General features: G+C 45.2%; 1 protein-coding gene across 3 annotated transcripts in view; it reads left to right on the top strand.

Moving 5' to 3' along the window:
- Nucleotides 1–20,665, top strand: part of MICAL1 (microtubule associated monooxygenase, calponin and LIM domain containing 1) — a 71,874-nt gene that overhangs the window by 3,562 nt on the left and 47,647 nt on the right. For 2 of the 3 annotated variants that reach the window (XM_053243495.1, XM_053243497.1), the window contains exon 2: nt 20,012–20,306. In XM_053243495.1, coding sequence (XP_053099470.1) covers nt 20,043–20,306 — 264 coding nt within the window. In that variant the 5' untranslated portion in view covers nt 20,012–20,042. Of the gene's footprint in view, nt 1–5,889; nt 6,122–20,011; nt 20,307–20,665 lie in introns of all 3 variants that reach the window. The other variant, XM_053243496.1, reaches the window with a different exon arrangement.

Here is a 20,665-nt window from a genome sequence, read left to right as displayed (position 1 = left end):
AATTCCAAATGCTAAGGAGCTGTGGCACCTAGAAATTTAACCATGAGACTAGAAATTTAACCTAGACTAGGATATTCAGAGATAGTTATTTAATAAAATCTGTATTTGTCCCAGGCAGCCTTGTTTCTGATCTAAGTAGGTTACTTGTAAAGGGAATAATGAGAAGCCCTTTTACTCTCCCCCTCCAAGTGCCTATCATGAAGTCAAGTAATTTTGTCAAGTGTCCATTGTCTGGCTCCTCCATATTTGGGCTGGCGCCTAGATCCAAAGAAAATTTGTCAAGGCCTGTATTATTTACCTCTTTTTCCTTGCAGTACAACCCTGCCATTTCCTCAACTGCCACACCTCAGTTACTGCTTTGCAACAAGTGTGTGGAAGCATTTGTTTTGTGACCTATCTCTGTTATCCTCTGCATCGACACATTCTCCTGGGATATTTTTCTTCTGCATATACACACTTCCATTAAATGGGGAGGAAATGTGATGTTAAAAGCCCTGAAAGGCTTTTTCATATTAAGGCTGAATTCAGCTGGTGGAATATTTTCATTGATTGCAAGGGGAAAAAATTAATAATTAAGCCTTGCTAGACTATGGTCTGCTTATGTCATTTGATTCTTGAGAATGATCTACACGTCGGCATTCATATACGTGATTGCATAACCTTGGTGGAACTGAGGGAAGAGCATTGGTGGTGTTACTTCATTTGAGCATTATTGTCATGCTAGTTGTTGGTATTCAGGTGCTGAGCCAGCTGAATGGCGGCCTGGGCCTGGCCCTGCTTGGCAGCCCCCTCCACATACGCCTGTGTGCGTGACATCACGCGCACGGAGGCATGGCTCTGGCTCCAGAGGCGCCCAGAGTGAATTTCCCCCTCCTGCCCGGGCTACCGAGAGCCCTAGCAAATTCATCTGTCAACTCATTTCAGGCAGCATGCAGCCCCGCTCCAGAGCTAAACCAGCACTCCCTGCGTCTGACTTCAGACGCAGGGGTGGGGTGTTTGGGCTGCGAGGTGTGGCCCCTGGTTGACGGCAGTCCGGGTTCTTTGAACCCGTTCGCCCAATGGTGGCTCCGCCCCTGTTGGTATTGCCAACCATCCATCTTCATAAGACAATGGGTCTGTAGCATTCCTTTGAGTGAAAGCAAAGGCATTGTTTTCTCTCCCTGGTTTTCTATGGAAGTGTGGACAGTGATATGGAGAGACCCAAACTTACCCAACAAAGGAGTCTTCTTGACTGCACCAGCTGAATCTAGAGCAGTGATCTTCACTATTTTTCAAACAGGGGCCACATTGACAAAAAATCCTTCAATGTGAAAGCCATTTCCCATTGTGTTGACCTCCTTGAGAGAAATGAAGTACTACTACAAATATTTATATACTGCTCTTCAACCAAAGTTCTCAAAGTGGTTTACACAGAAAAATAAATACATAAATAAGATAGTCCCCTGTCCCAAAAGGACTCACAATCTAAAAAGAAACACAAGGTAGATACCAGCAACAGCCACTGGAGGGTGTGCTGGGGTTGGGTGTGGCAATTGTTCTCCCCTTGCTAAATGTAAGGGGACCACCAATTTAAAATAACCTTAAATGGCACAGCGGGGAAATTCTTGACTAACAAGCAGAAGGTTGCCAGATCAAATCCCTGTTAGTACTATATAGTACCATATATATATACATACTATATATATGGTATATAGCTGGTACTATATACTATAGGAAGATGCTGAAAGGCATCATCTCATACTGCACAGGAGGAGGCAATGGTAAATCCCTCCTGTATTCTACCAAAAAAACCCCACAGGGCTCTGTGGGTGCCAGGAGTCGACTTGATGGCACATTTTACCTTACCTTACCACTTTAAAAAGTATTGTTTTGCTCCATTTGCATTACGAGGCCCTTCTTATAAGCAGTGGGAAGGGCTATGCTTTTCAGCACTGTGCATGCCTTCCAAAGTGATGTAGGGCAGGGGTTCCCACCCTGTGTTACTCCAGATGTTGTTGAACTACAACTCCCATCATCCCCAGCCACAATAAATTGTAGCTGGAGGTGATGTAGTTCAGCAACAACTGGAGCCCCACAGGGTGGGAACCCCTGATGTAGGAGCTCAAGAGGGCTCCATTTCCGTTGAAGGAGCGCAGGGCAAAGCACAGGACTGCACAGTGAGAATGGCCATCTGCACCTGCTGCTAGGGAGGCTGGCTGTGCAGAGTATTCAGCTTTGGCTGGAGCCTCACACAGACTAATAAACAATAAGTCAGGGGGCTGTACTTAGAGTTGATGGGGGCTGCCACTGCCCCCCAGGCCTTACGAGGAACACTCATCTGGAGGAAAGGCCAAACCCCTGCTAACTTGGCAAAGAGGCCCCTTTTAACTTGGTGATTCTCTTTATTTAGCAGGCGGAGAGTAACTGGCCCTTTTCACCCCCAGCACAGTACCTCCAGTGGCTGTTGCTGGTGTCTGTCTTATGTTTCTTTTTAGACTGTGAGCTCTTTGGGGACAGGGATCTTATTTGTTTGTTATTTCTCTGTGTAAACCACCCTGAGCCATTTTTGAAGGAGAGGAAAGAAATCGAATGAATGAATGAATGAATGGATGATGATGATGATAATAAATAATCTAATCTAGATTCCTATATTCGGTTTGGTGGTAGGGGTTTGGTGGAAAGTGTGTGGAACTCTTTACTGTTCACCTGCTGCCTTAAGAGGCCCCAGTGCAGTAACCAGGGGATTTCTGCCTCCTCTGAGCTTGAGAAAGCACTCCTCTTTGTGGTTTGAGTACTGCAGAGGTGTGGTATCCTCCCCCACACATCTTCCTGTTATCTTCTGCTTCTAATCAGCAGCTTTTGCAAGTCTGTGCTTTCTCCCCCTCCCCACTTCCTCCAACATTCATTATGAGAGCTGGTTCACAGCTTTTGGCAGAACATACATTTATTTATTTATTTATTTATTGATAAATTTATATACCACCTTTCATAAAAACAATCACAAGGCGGTTCACATAGAAAAAATTAAAACAAGATTATAAAAATTACACATTATGCTGAACCAACCATAGGCAGGGCTGCAGAAACCCACTAGTCTGTGATGAGTGAAAAATGATGCCTGATGTGTGAAAAAAGTCCTGATGACCCATGTGTCAACACAGCTTGCCGAGGGGAATATTTTGTCTGGCTGATAAACTGAGCCAACATCTCTTCACCCCTAGGCTGAAGGGATCACTGCCATCATACTGCAGTTCTCCATGTGGTGTTCCTTTCAGCCAGAAGGAAACCAAGCCTCAGAAGAAGTTTCCCAAAGTTTCAAGATGACAGGGCATTGCTGCAGGAGAAAGAAGGGTGCGGGGATGTTTATGTTCACCAATTTGTGTTAATTATTGTTTTCTTAACGTTCACAGCATGGTGCAGGCATGTGAGGAACAGCTGTGTTGCTAGTCCCTAGTTAAGGCACAACGATGTCTAGTGGGCACCCACAATACATGCAGCCACATTCTTACTCCATGTTATGTGTTCATTGATATAGTGACTCCCATTTGGGAAAGAATGGCATATTCCTAGATATACATTTCAAATATTGCTAATTATGAACTGGGGAAATAGGATATCTCCTTATCAGAAATGCAGTCTTGACTGCAGAATGTCCATAGACAATGAGAAATAGATTTGGTTTATTGTACATTTGCTGTGAAATAGAAATGTGCAACAAATGGATCATATACAAAGTCCCTAAAGAACAGCTCCTTGCTTTACCACTTATGTCTTGCTGCTGTTGTCTGTGGATTAATAATTAACTATGCCTTTTAACACTTTTAAATATCTTTTGGGGTCAGTCCAGAAGGCTACTTTTCATTTAAATTACTTTTAGTGCCTAAAGGCTTGTTCCAATAAGGAAGCAATCTACAAAATTATTTTTTACTCCAATGTGGCACGGATGTTTTGACATCGCTTAAGAAAATCAGATTTGGCAAGCTTTTCTCATGAAAGCCTTGAGGATAGGAGTGATTCACAGTGAAGTTGTCAGTTTAGGGCCAGTGGTAAGTCTTTGCCACTCTCCCCTGTTGTTCACCATAGAAACCTATTGCCTGTGTTTGTTACAGAAATCAACCAAGGAAAGCATAATAGTTTATTTTATTTATTGATTTATTGTTCAATTTCTATACCCCTTTTCATCAAAATAATCCCAAAGCGGTTTACAATATAACTAAAATACAAGAAGTACAGATATATATAAATACAAAAATAATATATCCCTTTTAAAAAGTTTTAAAACCTTTATACACACATGGACAAATGTGTTGGTACCCCTGCACGAAAAAAGAAGAACCCACAATTGTCTCTGAAATAACTTGAAACTGACAAACGTAATTGGCACATTGTTTATTCCGCATTGAACAAAAATCATTGTTTATTCTGCATTGAACAAAAAATTTGCTCTAGAGTTTTGATGTAACAGAATATTTCAAATAATAACACAAATGAAAATGGCATGGACAAAAATGATGGGACCCTTAACTTAATATTTTGTTGCACAACCTTTAGAGGCAATCACTGCAAACAAGCGATTCCTGTAGTTCTCAATGAGACTTCTGCACCTCTCAACAGGTAGTTTGGCCCTCTCTTCCTAAGCAAACTGCTTCAGCTGAGTCAGGTTAAAGGGTGCCTTCTCCAGACTGCATGTTTCAGTTCTTTCCATAGATGTTCGATAGCATTCAAATCAGGGCTCATAGAAGGCCACTTCAGAATAGTCCAATGTTTTGTCCTTAGCCATTCTTGGGTGCTTTTAGCTGTGTGTTTTGGGCCATTATCCTGTTGGAGAATCCATGATCTGCGACTGAGACAGAGCTTTCTGACACTGGGCAGTTCGTTTCGCTCCCGAATGTCTTGATAGTCTTGAGATTCCATTGTTCCCTACACAGACTCAAGGCACCCCGTGCCAGACGCAGAAAAGCAGCCCCAAAACATAACCGAGCCTCCTCCATGTTTCACAGTAGGTATGGTGTTCTTTTCTTTGAAACCTTCATTTTTTCATCTGTGGACATAGGGCTGATGTGACTTGCCAAAAAGCTCCAGTTTTGTCTCATCTGTCCAAAGGACATTCTCCAAGAAGCTTGTCAATATGCATTTTAGCAAATTGCAGTCTGGCTTTTTAATGACAAAACTGGAGCTATCAAATGCTGCTAAGAGGTCCAGCAGAACCAACATGGTTGCACTCTCCCTGTCAAGCTCCCAGTGTAGGTAGGGTGACCAAGGCAGTTTCAGTCCCATATCCAGGATGCAAGCCAGATTGAAAAGGATCTAGAAAATCCGTATGTATCATCAAGACCCCCTGCAGCTGAGATGCCACCATACGCTCTATCCTCTTGCCAAAAAGGGAAAGTTAGAAACAGGTCTGTAATTGTTCAGGTTGGAGGGGTCAAGGGAGGGCTTTTTAAAATAGTGGTCTCACCACCGCCTCCTTGAGGCACGATGGCATCCTGCCCTCCCTTAATGAAGCATTGATCATAGCCTCCAACCATCTGTCCATACCCTCCCTGGGATTTTATTAGCCATGAAGGGCAAGGGTCTAGAGTGTATGACGTTGCCTACACGCTGCCCCAGATCTTGTCCACATCCTCCGGCTGCACCAACTGAAAATAATCCAACACAGTAGGGCCAGATGGTACGTGAGGCACATCTGCTGGAATTGCCAAAATCCTGGTATCTAAATTGGTACAGATATGAATGACTTTATCTGCAAATTGGCACGCAAACTGGTCACAGCAGGCTATAGATGGTTCCTCCCCCATTTCACAGGCGGATGTGTGAAGCAATAACTGCTACACGAAAATGTTCTGCTGGCCCACACTGAGTAGATGCAATGAAGGTGGAGAAAAAAACATTTCTTTGCCGTCCCCACAGCCATGGAGTAATCTTGAAAATGGGTTCTAACCCATGTTTGGTCAAATTCCAAGAGGCCCATTGGGCATGCACAGGAGCCTCCAAAATGGCCGCTACCACGGAGGGCAGGACCCTAACGGGCTGAAGACCTCCTGAACCAGGTGATTTGGATAGTAATGGAGGCCAGTGGGGTAGAGGGGGAACCTCTGGAGACCCCTCTTCAGCCTCGGAAAAGCCCCACGGAGCAGCAGCGGTGAGTTATTTTTCAAAATAATAATAATAATAATAATAATGTTTTTTTTAAAAAATGTGTGTCCCCCCCCAAACTGTGTGTGTGTGTTCAGGGTTAGGGTTGTGCAACCCCTACCTACCACATGTATATGGCCCGATATCAATTCAGAATATAGATAAGCACTGCAGAACCTTAGTTGCTTTTTCTTTTGCAAATCATAACAATAAGGAATGGGGAAAGGAAGTGGAAAAAGAGAAACGTTCCTCTCCTCGAGCCATGCCTGGTTTTCATAGGAGTGGAGAAACTGATGTTTAATGCCCAAGATCCAAACTATTTCAAAACAAACAAAAATTCAATGTTTTGCAATACAAGCCCCAGAACAAGTTTTTAATGTGGAGATGAGGCTCCCAATGAATGAAACTTGGGCAGCCTGGTAAACGAGTTTGGATAGTGAGTTTCTAAATTCTAATTGAGACTAGGGAGGAGGATTTTGCTCTCTGTTTTGCAGATTTAAAAACCAAGGTCTAGATAAGAGGTTTTGTGGAGAAATGGTAGCAAGACATGGAAGAACCTGGGTTCCATTCATTGCTCTGTTACTGACTCTTTGTTTGACGTTCGCAGAGGCCTTTAGCTGTTCTGTCCATATGTGTCTCTAGGTGTAATATGAAGATATGCAGTCTGTCCTGTCTTAGGTGTACATGCTTGTGTGAATAAATATATCAAGGTTATAGTCAACCGTCAAAGAGATGAGTGGAACTTAGTGACATGCCAAATGCCAAGGCATGAAACAGTTGCTCTCCATCATCACCATTTGCAACCTGCCCTCCATGAATGGGCAGAGCCCTGAAAAATGATGTCCTTTACTGCAGTGGCATACCGAGGATGCCGGTGGCTTTTGTCCAGGCTGCTGGTAGTAACCCCCAGCACTCCCCCTGCATCTGTCATCAGATGCAGGGGGCATGGCAGTGATAGCAAATGGGCCACACCCCCGTTTGAAATAAAATTTGCTGAACTCTGGGCTCCCAGCATGTCTGGGATGGCTTCTCCCTGCTTTCAAAGGCAGGGAGAGGCGTTCTCGGCCAGGCTGGGAACTCAACGCTGGCTGAAACCTCTAAAAAATAGAGCTGCTGACATCCGACACCGGGGAGTGGCTGGGGCAACAGGCGTAGCCCCTGACACATGGAGGCCCAGGTTCCTCGAACCTGTTTGCACACTGGATGTTACGCTCCTGATTCACTGCCATCCCCTTAAGGTGGTCAAGAAGGATAGTGTGATCAAAGTTGTTGAAAGCCACTAAGACGTGTCGAAGAAGCAGGGCCACATTCCCTTGTCCAGTTCCCAGCAGCAGCCATTTACTAGGGCAATTGGGGCAGTTTCAGCCACAAAACTGGGCCAAAAACCTGGCTGAAAGGGATGTATATCATCAGTTTCGGCCAGGAAGACTGGGATTATTTTGGTCTGTGCAATATGATTATGATGAATATTTATATACTGCTTTTCAAAGCGGCTTAAAGGTAAAAGGTAAAGTTGTGCCCTCGAGTCAGTGTCAGCTCCTGGTGCTCACAGAGTCCTGTGGTTGTCTTTGGTAGAATACAGGAGGGTTTTACCATTGCCATCTTCCATGCAGTATGAGATGATACCTTTCAGCATCTTCCGATATCGCTGCTGACCAATATAGGTGGGAAACAGACTAGCGGGGATTTGAACCAACAACATCTTGCTTGCTAGGCAGGTCATTTCCCCACTACGCCATAAGGTGGCTTAAAGTGGCTTACATAGATATAAATAAAGATGGATCTTTTGGTAAGATATAGTATTGTAGCTATTGTATTTGGGAAGGTCTTTTAATATTCTGTTTCTGTAACTGTTGAGGAAGAGAGATCTTTGTCTTTTTGAGAAGTTGAAAGGATGGGTGGAAATTCAGTTAACACTATAACTCTATTCAGGTGTCCTCCAGCTGGGTACATTTTGCCCACAGGGAGGAGGAACAGGAGTGTTCTGACTGGAAAGTGGCAGTTCTCTTGTATTCAGCAGGAGGAGAGCAACTGTTCCTTTTCAGCCCAGCATAGCATCTCTCTAGTGATTGTTGCTGAAACCCTCCCCGAAGAGCTCCGCCATGTTCTCTCCCTCAGTGTTTTTAAGAAACAACTAAAATATATATATATATTTAAAGAGGCTTTTAAATGTTTTATCTGCTGCTCATATCTGGTAGGTTCTTTAGTTTTTATAGTTCTCAGTTTTTAGCTTTTAAAATAGTTTTTTATATGATACTTTAAAAAAAATGTAATTTAATTGTTGTTTTAACCTGGTCTTTTCAATTGTTTAACTTATCTGGTTTTATTTTATTAGACTCATGTTTTACATTGTATCTGTTTTATTAATGTTGTGAGCCACACCAAGCAGTAGTGTACTGGAGGGGCGGGGTATAAATATTTTAAATAAATATTTTTGTTGTGAGCTGCCTTGGGCCCTACAAGAGAAAATTGGTATGGAAACCTTTAAAAATAATAATAATAAATAAGGTAACTCATAGATTGGCCTTTCCAGGCATGGTGGGGTACAATCAAATGATTGTCATTTAGCTTGAGTATACTGGATTTCTAATGCCATCTGTATCATCATTCTAGATAAATTGCAGCACAATTCTATCCTTAAATTATGCCCACTTTTCAGGACAGGATTGTTCCTAAATCCCCTTGTACTGGTGGACCATGCTGATGTAGTTGATCTATACCAGCACTGCAGCGCAGTTGCACTGTTAGCCCTAGATTGAGCCATATGTTACACATAATTTGTTTCATTTGTCCACTTCCATGACTATCCAAAGCAAAGTCAAAATGTCTTTAGCTATAGATAAGTTTAATATCCACCCCAGTGTAAACAGGCTTTGACATCATTGTACCAGTTTCCCATAGATCTGTTCACCTCCATGGCATCGACAAACATAGAATTAGCAGCTTCCTGGAACTGAGTTCCTGGTTGAAAGGAGCTGATAGTCCAGAGTAGATGTAGCCGCAGAGAGTCCTTACGCACTTATCCCTCCCCGACAGTATCCTACACTAACTGCAACTAAGGAAACTAAGTTGGATTTGGTTGAAGAGGAAATGAATTTGAACTGGACTGAAGTTAGCTTTTTGTATGGTGGCTTGCATGGAAATGGCTTCTGAGTGACACATCATTTTTTGTTGTGTCTCTTGTAAACTGAATTTGAGAAGAGCAAAAAGACCTCCTGAAGGAAATGTGAGTCAGAGCAATTAGGTGTGTGTGCTGGCTATGTAATCTTGTTGCCTTTGGCTTTGTGATGTGCAGATTATCTGAAAAGCTGCTCTGACAATTGAGAGATGCACTGCCTGCCTCTTTTTATTGTAAGCTTCCTGAAGGCAAGAGGTTCTTCTGTTAAATCAAGACTGCAGGGACTAAGATTGTTAAATCTTCTGTTAAATCAAGATTGCAGTTCAACTATTGTCGGGCTGCAATGCCCATCACCCCTGACCATAGGATGATGGGAACTGTAGTCTATGGGAGAGGGATGAGAACTGTAGTCTAGGGGAGGAGAGTTGGTCTTGTGGTAGCAAGCATGAATTGTCCCCTTTGGTAAGCAGGAACCACCCTGATTTGCATTTCAATGGGAGACTATATGTGAGCACTCTAAGATATTCCCCTTAGGGGATGGGGCTGATCTCAGAAGAGCACCTGCATGCTTGCACGCAGAAGGCTTCAAGTTCCCACCCTGGCAGATAGGGCTGAGAGAGATTCCTGCCTGTAAGTTAGGGGAAGCCACAGCCAATCTGTGGAGACAATATTGAGCTAGATGGACCAATGGTCTGACTCAGTAGAAGACTGCTTCGTAGCCCAACATCAGCTGCAGGCTGAAGTTTTGCAGCTCTGTGTTAAATGAGATCTCATGCTTTTGAAAAGGCAGATTTGTTCTTTGGTCAAGGCCCTGGGCTGGATTTTGGGAGGTTCATCAGTTCAGTCCTCTAATTCTTTCTGTCTAGGAGCACATGCTTAAGTTAACTTTATGTGTATTATTTACGCATGTAACCAGCTCATTGTACTCCTATCATAACCAGGGAGGTCAGGGAGAATAATAGCATGATGTCCCCTCCCCTATTTGTGCAATGCATACTGATGAGTGAAGATGGAATTCTAAATTGCAGGTATAAGTATTCAGCCTGGGTTGGCACTTCTTCAAGCATGATTAATGTTGAGTAAAAAGGTGTGATCTTGTGTATGTAGTGCAGGAGTGCTGTGAAGTTTCTAAACATTTGTCACGTCCAGGAAGGGTGTTACTTTCACAGTGGTTGAGCACTCCTGATTCAGAAATAAACAGGTGTATGGCACCTCTGGAAGTCAAGCCACACACAGGATGGAGCCACTCTGGGAAGAGCAGAAGCAGGGGCGTAACAAGGCTGGAGTGGGCCCAGAAACAAAAATTTAAAATGGGCCCCTCGCTGACACACACACACACACACACACACACTTCACAATATATAGTCATGTGACTTGCCTCTGGGGGGCCCCTTGAGGCGTGGGGGGCCCCAGGCAGCCGCCTCCCCTTGCCTAATAGTAGTTACGCCCCTGAGCAGAAGGTCCCAAGTTCCCTCCCTGGCATCTCCAAGATACAGCTGAGAGAGATTCCTGCCTACAACCTTGGAGAAGCTGCTGCCAGTCTGTGAAGACAATATTGAGCTAGATAGACCAATGGTCTGACTCAGTATATGGCAGCTTCTTATGTTCCTAAGCCTGGGGGTTCAGGCAATTGTTTATTTATGGTAGGGGGACACCCCACCTTTCTCACAAGGAAATAATAATAATTAATAATAATAAATAATTAAAAATAGTAATTAAAAATAACTTCAGTAAAACTTGCATTAATACAAAGCAGCATAAAAATGGCATAAATGAACAGACCCAATAAAAACAACTAAAGACACTGAGAACATGATCACACATGGTTTTCAAATTGCATCTGCAAGTGAGCAGGGAGAGTGCCAGTTTTGAATTTCCAAAAGTAGGGAGTTCTACAATCTGGGGGCCACTACTGAGAAGGCCTGCTCATTGTGTTGCCACCAGTCAAGTCTCAGCAAGTGGTGGGATCTGTAAGAGGGCTTCTGTAGATATAATTGGGAGAAGGTGATCCTTAATGTATCTTGGGCTTTAAAGTGAATCACCAGCACCTTGAATTGTACCCAGAAAACAAACTGGCTACTAATGCAGCTGATACAATGTGGGTGTGATGTGTTGGTAATGTCTGATCCCTCTTTTACTTAATATTGATTGACAGAAGAAGGCAAATGACTGCAGCATTCTGTTCCCTACTGATCTATGCAGTATTGGCAAATTAAATTCCTTCCCCCAGCTGCTCCTTCTGTGCCTTGCTCTAAATAAGTCTCTAAAGAATATGGTGAATAGACAGAATATGATAGAGAGAGAGTGTATCTCCACACCCACCTTCCTGCACTCATTTGGTGCAGTGCTGCAGAGCCTTTAACAAGCTGTGCCAAGCCTTGGTCTAACAGCAGAAGCATTTCATTGGTTAAAGTGGCTGGTTGCTTAGGATATTACATAAATAATTCCAGGGTGGAATTGGTTAACGTTCTTGAGTGTCTCTCCTGATGCCGGCTTTTCTCTCTGAAAACTGGCTTCTCTGTATCATTTTACTGGGGGGGGGGGGGGAGAGAAATGGATTTTGAGATTTGCTTAGCACATCCAGAATGTTTTGCCTTGGGCCCAAACTGCACACTACGGTCAACACATTGCTGCAGTCAGTGCACATCACCTCAGTAACATTTAAGCATGTAAGGATATTGTTTCTTAAGCATCTAAAGTACCCACAGCACTGTCAATATGAAACGCAGAATGAAAACCAAGAGTCTGAAATGTAGGTTGACACTTACAGTCTAGCTCAGGGGCAGACAACGTGGGGCTCTCCAGATGTTGATGAACTACAACTCCCATCACCCCCAGCCACAACCTATTGCAGCTGAGGATGATGGGAGTTGTAGTTCAGCAACATCTGGAGAGCTGCAAGTTGCCTGCCGCTGACACAAAGAGGCTCTCCCCATGAGCAGTGTGGAGAGCCTTACCGGGCTCTGCGGGGAGAGCGGGCTTAGCCTGCTGTCCCCGCAGAGGAGCAGGGAGCTGTCCCTGGGCAGCCGGATTGGCCGCCCACACAACTACCGACTCCATCACGGAGCCGGTAGGGGCGGTGGGGATTGGTCAGTCCCTGACTGACTATTGCAGGGATGAGGAGTAGCAGCCACCTGTTTCTCATCACATATGAACCATTTTCAGCATTCAAAAACTGGGTACAGTGTATGGGGTGTGTGTGTGTGTGTGTGACAGGGTGTGACGATTTGCCACACTCCCTGATGCTACTGTGCTCTGTAGCCATGCCCCTCTTCTCCCCAGGTTCAGAGCAGGGCTGTCCTTAGAGTGCCCTGGCGGGGTACGGGGCCTGGGGCAAATCAGCCAGTGTGGGCCCCCCTTCCAGTTAATTCTAACGGGGGTTAAAAGAGCGGGGCCTGGGGCGGTCACCCTGCTTGCCATGCCCTAAGGACAGCCCTGGTTCAGTGCTTGTCAGCAAGTGCTGGACCTGGGGATGTCTCGCCCCATGCCTTGGAATGCTGTGTTCCGTATCATAGGGAGAAACTCTCACCGAGTTCAGCACTTGCCTCTGCAGGTAAGCACTGAATCTGGAGTGAGAATGGGCACGGTTAGTGTGCGTTCATGTCTGGGCTATAGTTTGGACCTCAGAAGTTCACCATATGATTTCCTGGGCTTGATATTGCTTCATTCGCTTATTCCAGCCAGACATATGCAGCCTGCTTTATGCTGTCAAAGGTCCTAAAAATTTTTCACCAAATATGTGTTTTTCTATGAACAGTATTTGTGTGGGTGAAATATTTTTCAGACTTGAAACTTTAGGGCAGAGTCTTTGCACCTGTTCTCGCAACATCTTCACGGTGACTGAACGTGCGTGGAGGATCGAGATCTCCATACACTAGGGATGTGCAGAACCGGTTTGATCGCAAACCGGACCACTGTGAACCTGACTTGAATCCTGTTTGCTAATCTTTGCTTGTCCTATTGTTTTCCTTCCATCCCATGTCTGTGATTTACAAATCAAATGCACCTAGTCCAGACTGCTTCCTGCTCTACAAGACTCCTGCGATAAAGATACTGAGAATGAGTAGAACTTAATCATATATGTTTTCCTGATGTATTCGCTGCAGGAAGAAAAGCTTCTTGCTGTGGTTGATGCTGGCTTATCCAAGACATTTGAAACTTCATGATTAGCATTTCATGATTAGCATTTTATGTTATTGCAACCTAAATCTTGTCAGTTTGCTGCTGGGTTTCAACTCTAAAACACTTTTCAGTGTTTTAGAAAACATGCCCCCCCCGCCCCCAAGAACAAATAATTAAAAGCTTGCCAAAAGTAAACAAATGGAGGGGCTCTGGGGGTTCCCGATTCCCTGCATGGTTTTCATGTTTTGTATTTCGTGCCTGTTTAAGTTCAGGGCGCACAGAGCACAGTAAGTGGGAGGAAAGGCAGGACTAAACAATCCTATCTCTTTGCTTGAGGGAATAACCTTGTGACTTGTAAGAGCAGTTTCGGTGAGAAGTAACCAGTTGCACAAACTGTGCAAGCCACTGCAGTACTTCCATGTTACCTGGCAATACTGAAAGAGAAGTAGAAGTAAAATATACTTTCTTTGTATGTATTGCCAAGATACCATGGGAAGGGGAGCTCATGCATCCCTTTGGTAGTGAGATGCCTGTGCATCTGATGTGAGGACAGCTCATGCAACTCGCTCTGAAGAGTTACAGGAATCCCAAATAGTTTTGAAAGGAGCAAAACGTGACCTCGGCACCAGGGTTAAGGGCACACTCAGGTCCTTAACCCTGGCTCAAGGTCGGGGTTGAAAGTCGGGTCAGGCTGAGCGGGAGCGCCGGGATTGGGAGTGATTCTGGCACTGCACACGAGTAGCCTAACCCAGTCTGGGCTGCCCCAGCCAGGGTTAGGCTCAGTATTTCCCCTAACAGGGATCCCCAGATGTTGTTGAGTACAACTCCCAGAATCCCCAGCTGCAATGGCTTTTGCTTGAGGGTTATGGGAGTTGTAGACAGCATCTGGGAATCCCTATTAGAGGGAACCCTGGTTAGGCAGCTAATGTGAATAGCCTTAGTGACTACTTCTGCTCTCTGTACTAAATTTTTCTTGCTTTTTGGTTAAGAGGCCTCCTGCCCGCCCACCCACATACTGGTCTCTAAAGAAGACTGACGGGTGTTGGGTGTTTCTTTTAGCATCTAGTGGTTGCACTCTCTTGTTTTCTAGAATATCTTTGCAGAAACGAGTATGTGCACACACTTCTCATTTCTTATATATATCCTTCTTAATCTTTTACTAATCTCTGTGCTGTAGTTATTTCCAGCTCAGACTTTGGAAAGATGTGGCAAAGGGCTTATTCTGTTGCAGAGAAAACTTCCTACTTTCCACATGTGGGGAGAATGATGAAAGAATGGCCTAGTTGTAATTTTGTTGTAATTTTTGGAAAGTATTCCTGTGGTGTTCTTTGCATGTTTTTAAACATGCACTGCATGGAGGAAGTTGTAACTTAGGAAGCTGCTTTATACTGAGTCAGACCATTGGTCCATCTAGTTCAGTATTGTCTACACTGACTGGCAGCAGTTCTCCAAGATTCCAGGAGCTTTCCCAGACATCAGGCTTTACTGTGGGTTCTGTGAGGCTTTACTGCAAGTCTGAAGTTGCCCAAAAAAAGCAATGCAAAAAGTGGATTTTTAAACCCTGGATATAAATCGAGCTACACTCTAATGCCCAATGAAAAACCCAAATAGTTTGTGAAGTGCTCCCTGATAGCTCGCAGGGACTTCGGGGTAAATCGGGCCAATACGTGAACGCACACTTCAATTCTGGAGGAGATGCGAACTAAAAGTCAGGTGTGACAAACTTGCAGGTAGCTTCCCGGAGATGCCATAGAGATTGAATTTGGAACCTTCTGCATACAAATTTGATGCTCTGACACTGAGCTACCGTCCTGTTCTTCACTGATACCAGTCCTCCTTTCTTCCCCACAGCTCTTGGGACCAAACTCCACACTGTACTACAGATTTCTTTCTTTCATTTTATGAAATGCAACCGTCAGCAGGAACCTGCTAACATTATCAGAGAAGTGCTGTGGAGACTGGAGGTGTTGAACCTCTTCCCCTGCACTGTTTTCGTGATCTAAATTGCCCCTCAAGCTGCTATTTGTTATGTGTGGCAAGGAGGAAATAAGGGAACTCTTATCATGCCTGGATTTCCCCACCCTGCCCACTCCCCTCCCCCCTGTGGACCAAATACCAGTTGGGGTGTGGTTTAAATGTGGGGAAATGGTGCAGGGAGAAAGGCTTGAACACCTCTACTCCCTCAATGCACGCCTGATGAAATCAACAACTCTCCTGCTGCGTTTGAGTAAAAAAATGTTAAAAAGTGGGAGATCAGTAATGGATCTCGTAGCATAATGTATAGTTTGGCTCTTAGGCGCAGTGCTTAATCAAGGTGGCTAATTCCTCATTTTGCTAACTGTTTTTTTTTTTTTTTAATGCATCGTCCTCTATAGCTCCCAGTGACTTTGTGGTACTTTTGTTAGGGCTCAGCAGCACAACATAGCAGCTGAACAACTGACCTGAAAAGCAGGAGGTTCCCAGTTCAGATTTTACGTTTATTATGAACCTGTTGACCTTAGGCAAGCCATTCTCTCTCAACTGGAGTCTCCGCCCCCACCCCACACAATAGTGGATAATACTGGCCTACCCTACATGGCTGTTGTATCAGCTACCGAGACAATGTATAGGAAATGCCTTGAACATTCTAAAGCTCTGCAAAAATGCTAAGTATGGTTGCACGTTGTTTTCAGGTAGGGATAGAAGTTGTGCCTACTGAAGCTTTCCTGTTGGTATTGTTTTGGGTCTGAATTGATGGAGAGGCTGATCTTTCCCCTCTGCTTTGGCACCCAGTCATTTCTGAACAGAATCAGATGTAAGTTTAATGGCAGGAATAGAAATGTACAGCATGTGAAGTGGGCAGCGGTGTGTGTGTGGGGGAATCATTCCTCACTGAGCTTCCAGTGCTGGCCAAAGCATTGCAGGAGCCCCGGCAAAATGAAGCGCATGACCTCTTTTTGTCAGTGCACACACTAAGCTCAGTATAATGAGTTCTCAAGTTCTGTTCTGGGCGGGGGGGGGGAGCTTTTGCCTGCTTCACTGCATGATGAGAGGCACCCCATGCTAGGAGACTGTAGGCCACTGTTTCCCCCTAGTGGCTGTATACAATGATGATACAGATCTAAAATGATCATAGATTGCTCCTCAGCCTCTTGTGGCTAAGATCAAGCACAAACATCTGTCTGGTGGATCGCTTCACCCCAAGGCGGCTGACACATGGTCACAGTAGCCCTCTCTCAAGCCCTAGTCACACACTGAGGCTTTTCTCACCAGCAGCCAAGCCCAAACTTAGGCGGCTGTCTGTGAGATCCGCTGGGATCCACGTGGACCCTGGTGGCGCTGCAGGGTCAAACCCAGTGCCGACGCCCAGCTTGTAGCTGAGGTTCAGGGCACAAACACGCCCTTCCTGCTCCCAGGATCGTGTGTCAGCATGAGCTGCTTAGTGCAGTTAGCTGGTTGCAGTTAGCTCGTGCTGACACAGAGATGAGCGCCTAGAGCATCCTTTCCCTGAGGGAATCCCCCAGTGCACTGTGCTCGGTGTGTGGTGCACTGTGGGATGCTTGGATGCCATGGTATCGAGTCCCAGCCTCAGAGCAATCCACCCTGCTCTGTACTCTTCACTCCCACCAAGCTCAAAGGCAGCAGAGTGGTCGATCATCTGGTGGGGGGAGGAGGGGAGGTCAATCATCTGTGGGGGAGAGAAGATTTGCACAGGCTTCCCCGTGACCTGTCCGCCTGGTTGGTGGTGTGAATGTCCCCATTATGTTCAGTGCACATACAGGAGAACCCTGTTATTTGCAGGGATAACAAATCCATGAATAAGTGAATCCACGAATGGATTCCACGAAAGTGAAATCCACGAATAATCCGTGAATTGTGGGGATAGCGAATCCACAAGTAACAGGGCATTAGATACATGGGAATTGGGGGTTAGGGTTCTAGACTGCTCATAATGGCTGAAAATAGGCCAAAAATCATGGGTTTTGCCCCCAATCCCATCCCCAAATCACCCCCCAAAGTGCCTTACCATGCTGCAGAGTGGTCCAGGGGGCCAAAAAGCAACCAAAATTAACTGAAAATAGCCATTTTGCCTCATTTTTTTCAACTAAATGAGTGATAAAATGGCTCCCAAACACAAAATGGCAGCTGGAAATGACCCCTGAGTAGGGTTGTCAACTGTCCCTCAATACGCAGAATGTCCCTCATTTCAGGGATGAAATGTTGGTCCCTATACGGACAGCATTTGTCCCTCATTTTGGTGGTGGGGCGTGCAGCTTCTTATTTTGAGAAGTTTTTGGTTGAAAAGTGGTATAACTTGAATATGTTCTAAATAATAGCAATGCTGGAATAATTCAATAGCATATACAATTACATATACGTTGATGATACTCAGGCTCTTGATTACCACTACATACACCTCCCAGCCCCCCCCCCCAAAAGATGCCAGCCACCCACCCCAATCTTGTGTCCCTCATTCTGGCAATGAAATGTTGGCAACCCTACTTCCGAGGAAATTTATGGCCACCCCGACCCACGGATATGTGGGTTTAACCCTTTCCTCCCATTCTCTCCCTTCCCCCAGTATACTGAGGTCAGGTGCCAATTACCCAACCGCAGATACACAAAACCGTGAGTGCTGGACCCACGATTACCGAGGTCCTCCTGTACAATCGCTATACAAATCTGTACACATGTCCAATGATTCACACATTATGTCCAATTAATGTACAGTAGTATTCATTTCCTTGCTGTACTGTGCATTTGAGGGGGCCTGTACCCAGGTTCACTTTTTAAATGAATGCATATGAATGCATGTGTAGTAACTTAGTCATTCACATAGTGTCAGAACAGCCGATACATTTTCTGCCCATGCAAATGAAAAGGGGACGTGCCGAGAGAGTACACCCATTGCAACATCTTCCGCAGGTCTCGATGTGCTCTCAGCACGTCCCTTTATCATGTGGAGGAAGTTGTTAATGCAAATGGTCTCTCTCTCTCTCTCTCTCTCTCTCACACACACTCACACACACACACACACACACACACACACACACACCACATTGCTTGTCAAGAATTTTAGAATGGACTGTCTGCCTATAGGGCCACAGTGGGCTGCTGTGACTAAGGACTGTATCATCCGTAGCAGCCCACTGTGGCCCCATAGGCAGATGGCCCATTTTAAAATTCTTGAGGAGCAATGATACTTAGGTAAAAAAAGCATGAGTGAAACAGCCATTCAGTTGCTTCTAGTGCTGACAGTTGACATGGATGGAGCATGCTGTATATTACTGAAGAGTGCATTTTAACATTTTGCCTATTGGCCCTATCAAGATGTGCCAATCTACACTTGGTACTATGCAGAGCCAATCCATACTTTCCGGAAGACCATGTTGTATAGCCCTCTTGGGGACCACATCAATTCAGAATGCAATTGGAGACTGTTTTCAATACTTCTCTTAGGATTATGACTATTTAAAACAAAACAAACAAAAACCACCACCACCACCAGCAGCAGCATCTCCTTGTGGAAGGAGACTTGTGGTATTCTCTGCCACAAGATGTGGTGACAGCCAACAACCTGGATGGCTTTAAGAGGGATTTGGATAACTTCATGGAGGAGAGGTCTATCATCAGCTACTAGTCGGAGGGCTATAGGCCACCTCCAGCCTCAGAGGCAGGATGCCTTTGAGTACCAGGTGCAGGGGAGTAACAGCAGGAGAGAGGGCATGACCTCAGCTCCTGCCTGTGGCTTCCAGCGGCATCTTGTGGGCCACTGTGTTAAACAAGATGCTGGACTAGATGGGCCTTAGGCCTGATTCAGCAGGGCTGTTCTTATGTTCCTTGCATGTGGAAAACAAGCACATCAGGGAAGACCCTTCTCGACTTGTTTATCTTTTTAAATTTGCTCAGAGTTTGAATGCATTCCCCATGAATCAGGGGAAATCAGGGAAATCAGGGGAAAGCTTAGATTACTTGGTAACTTTCCAGGTATCCCAAGGTGTGCTACTTTTTATTTTAAAAACCACTCTTCTGCCTAAGCCAGTGTAGGTCTTGAGTTTAAGTATATAGGAAGCTGCCTTATGCTGAATCAGACCGTTGATCCATTCAGTTCAGTATTATCTATCCTGACGGCCAGCGGTTCTTCCAGGTTGCAGGCAGGAGTCTTTTGTACCTGGAGATGCAAGGGATTGAACCTAAGATCTCTTGCATGCAAGCAGATGCTCTTCCATTGAGCTATGGCTCCATCCCCTAAGGCGAATATCTTACAGCAGACAGTGCTTGCATGTAGTCACCACCCATCCAAATGCAAACCAAGTGAACCCAGCTTAGCAAAGGGGACAATTCATGTTCACTACCCCAAGACCAATTATAGGATTGGTGTATAATCCACAGCCCATATACATCCTGTATAGCCTTATTAAAGCTAGTGAAACCACCCTAGATTAAGTGGGTTACAAGATGGAGTCCATGTCTGACACATCAGTGCAGCTGTTGACCTGAACAGGAGCTTTGTATAAGGGTACAAATAGGCATGTAACAAGAAGAGATGGGGAGGTCACATCCCTCTCCCAGTGTTAGCCACAGTTGGAATAATGGGGCTACATCTAGCTGGAGTTCCACATTCCTGATCTCCCCAAGGCACAGGAGTGGCTGATAACTCCTTTATTTCTTTTCCAGGTTTTTTCCTGCCCCTTGAGTTTCCAGGAGAATGAGTCAGCAGGATGGGGAGCAGGGCAATCTGGCTCATTCCCTCTTTGACACCTTTCTCCATGCCAAAAAGTGCAAAGAAGTGCTGTACAGTTTTGAGGCGCTATGCAAACATCTGGGCCTGGAGCATACTGGCCAGCTCCAGTTCTACCACCAACTCAAGTCTTGCCTCAACTACTGGAGTGCCAAGGCTCTGTGGACTAAGCTGGACAAGAAGGCCGGTCACAGAGACTATGATCAGGGGACTGCATGTGCCAACACCAAGGTAAGGAGATGAAGCATGGGCGCTTTACTAAACCAAATAACTCCCTGCTTGATGGGTCACCACATAAGATGCTGAGAATTATTTTATTTGTTGTTATTGTTCCAAAAATGCATGATCATGCTCGGCATGCTCCCTTTGAGATCGTGGCAAATAGCGGCCACCCCGTTGGCATGGTGACGCTTTGTGCACAGTTTAGCCATGGAGCTTGCTGGGATCTAGCTCGGCGGCTGAGTAGCAGTGAGGGGCTCTCCTCTCCTGGAGCTGGAGTTTGGCAGGCCACAGTTTGATGAACGTCTGCGGCGCAGTTTGGAGTTGCAAACTGAGACTGCGGCTTTGCCAAGGTCTGGTTTCATGTTATG

This window comes from Hemicordylus capensis, chromosome 4, assembly GCF_027244095.1.
Source record: "Hemicordylus capensis ecotype Gifberg chromosome 4, rHemCap1.1.pri, whole genome shotgun sequence".
NCBI classification, from domain to species: domain Eukaryota; kingdom Metazoa; phylum Chordata; class Lepidosauria; order Squamata; family Cordylidae; genus Hemicordylus; species Hemicordylus capensis.
Note: the sequence above shows the minus strand (reverse complement) of the source record. Positions and strands in the feature narration are given on the sequence as shown.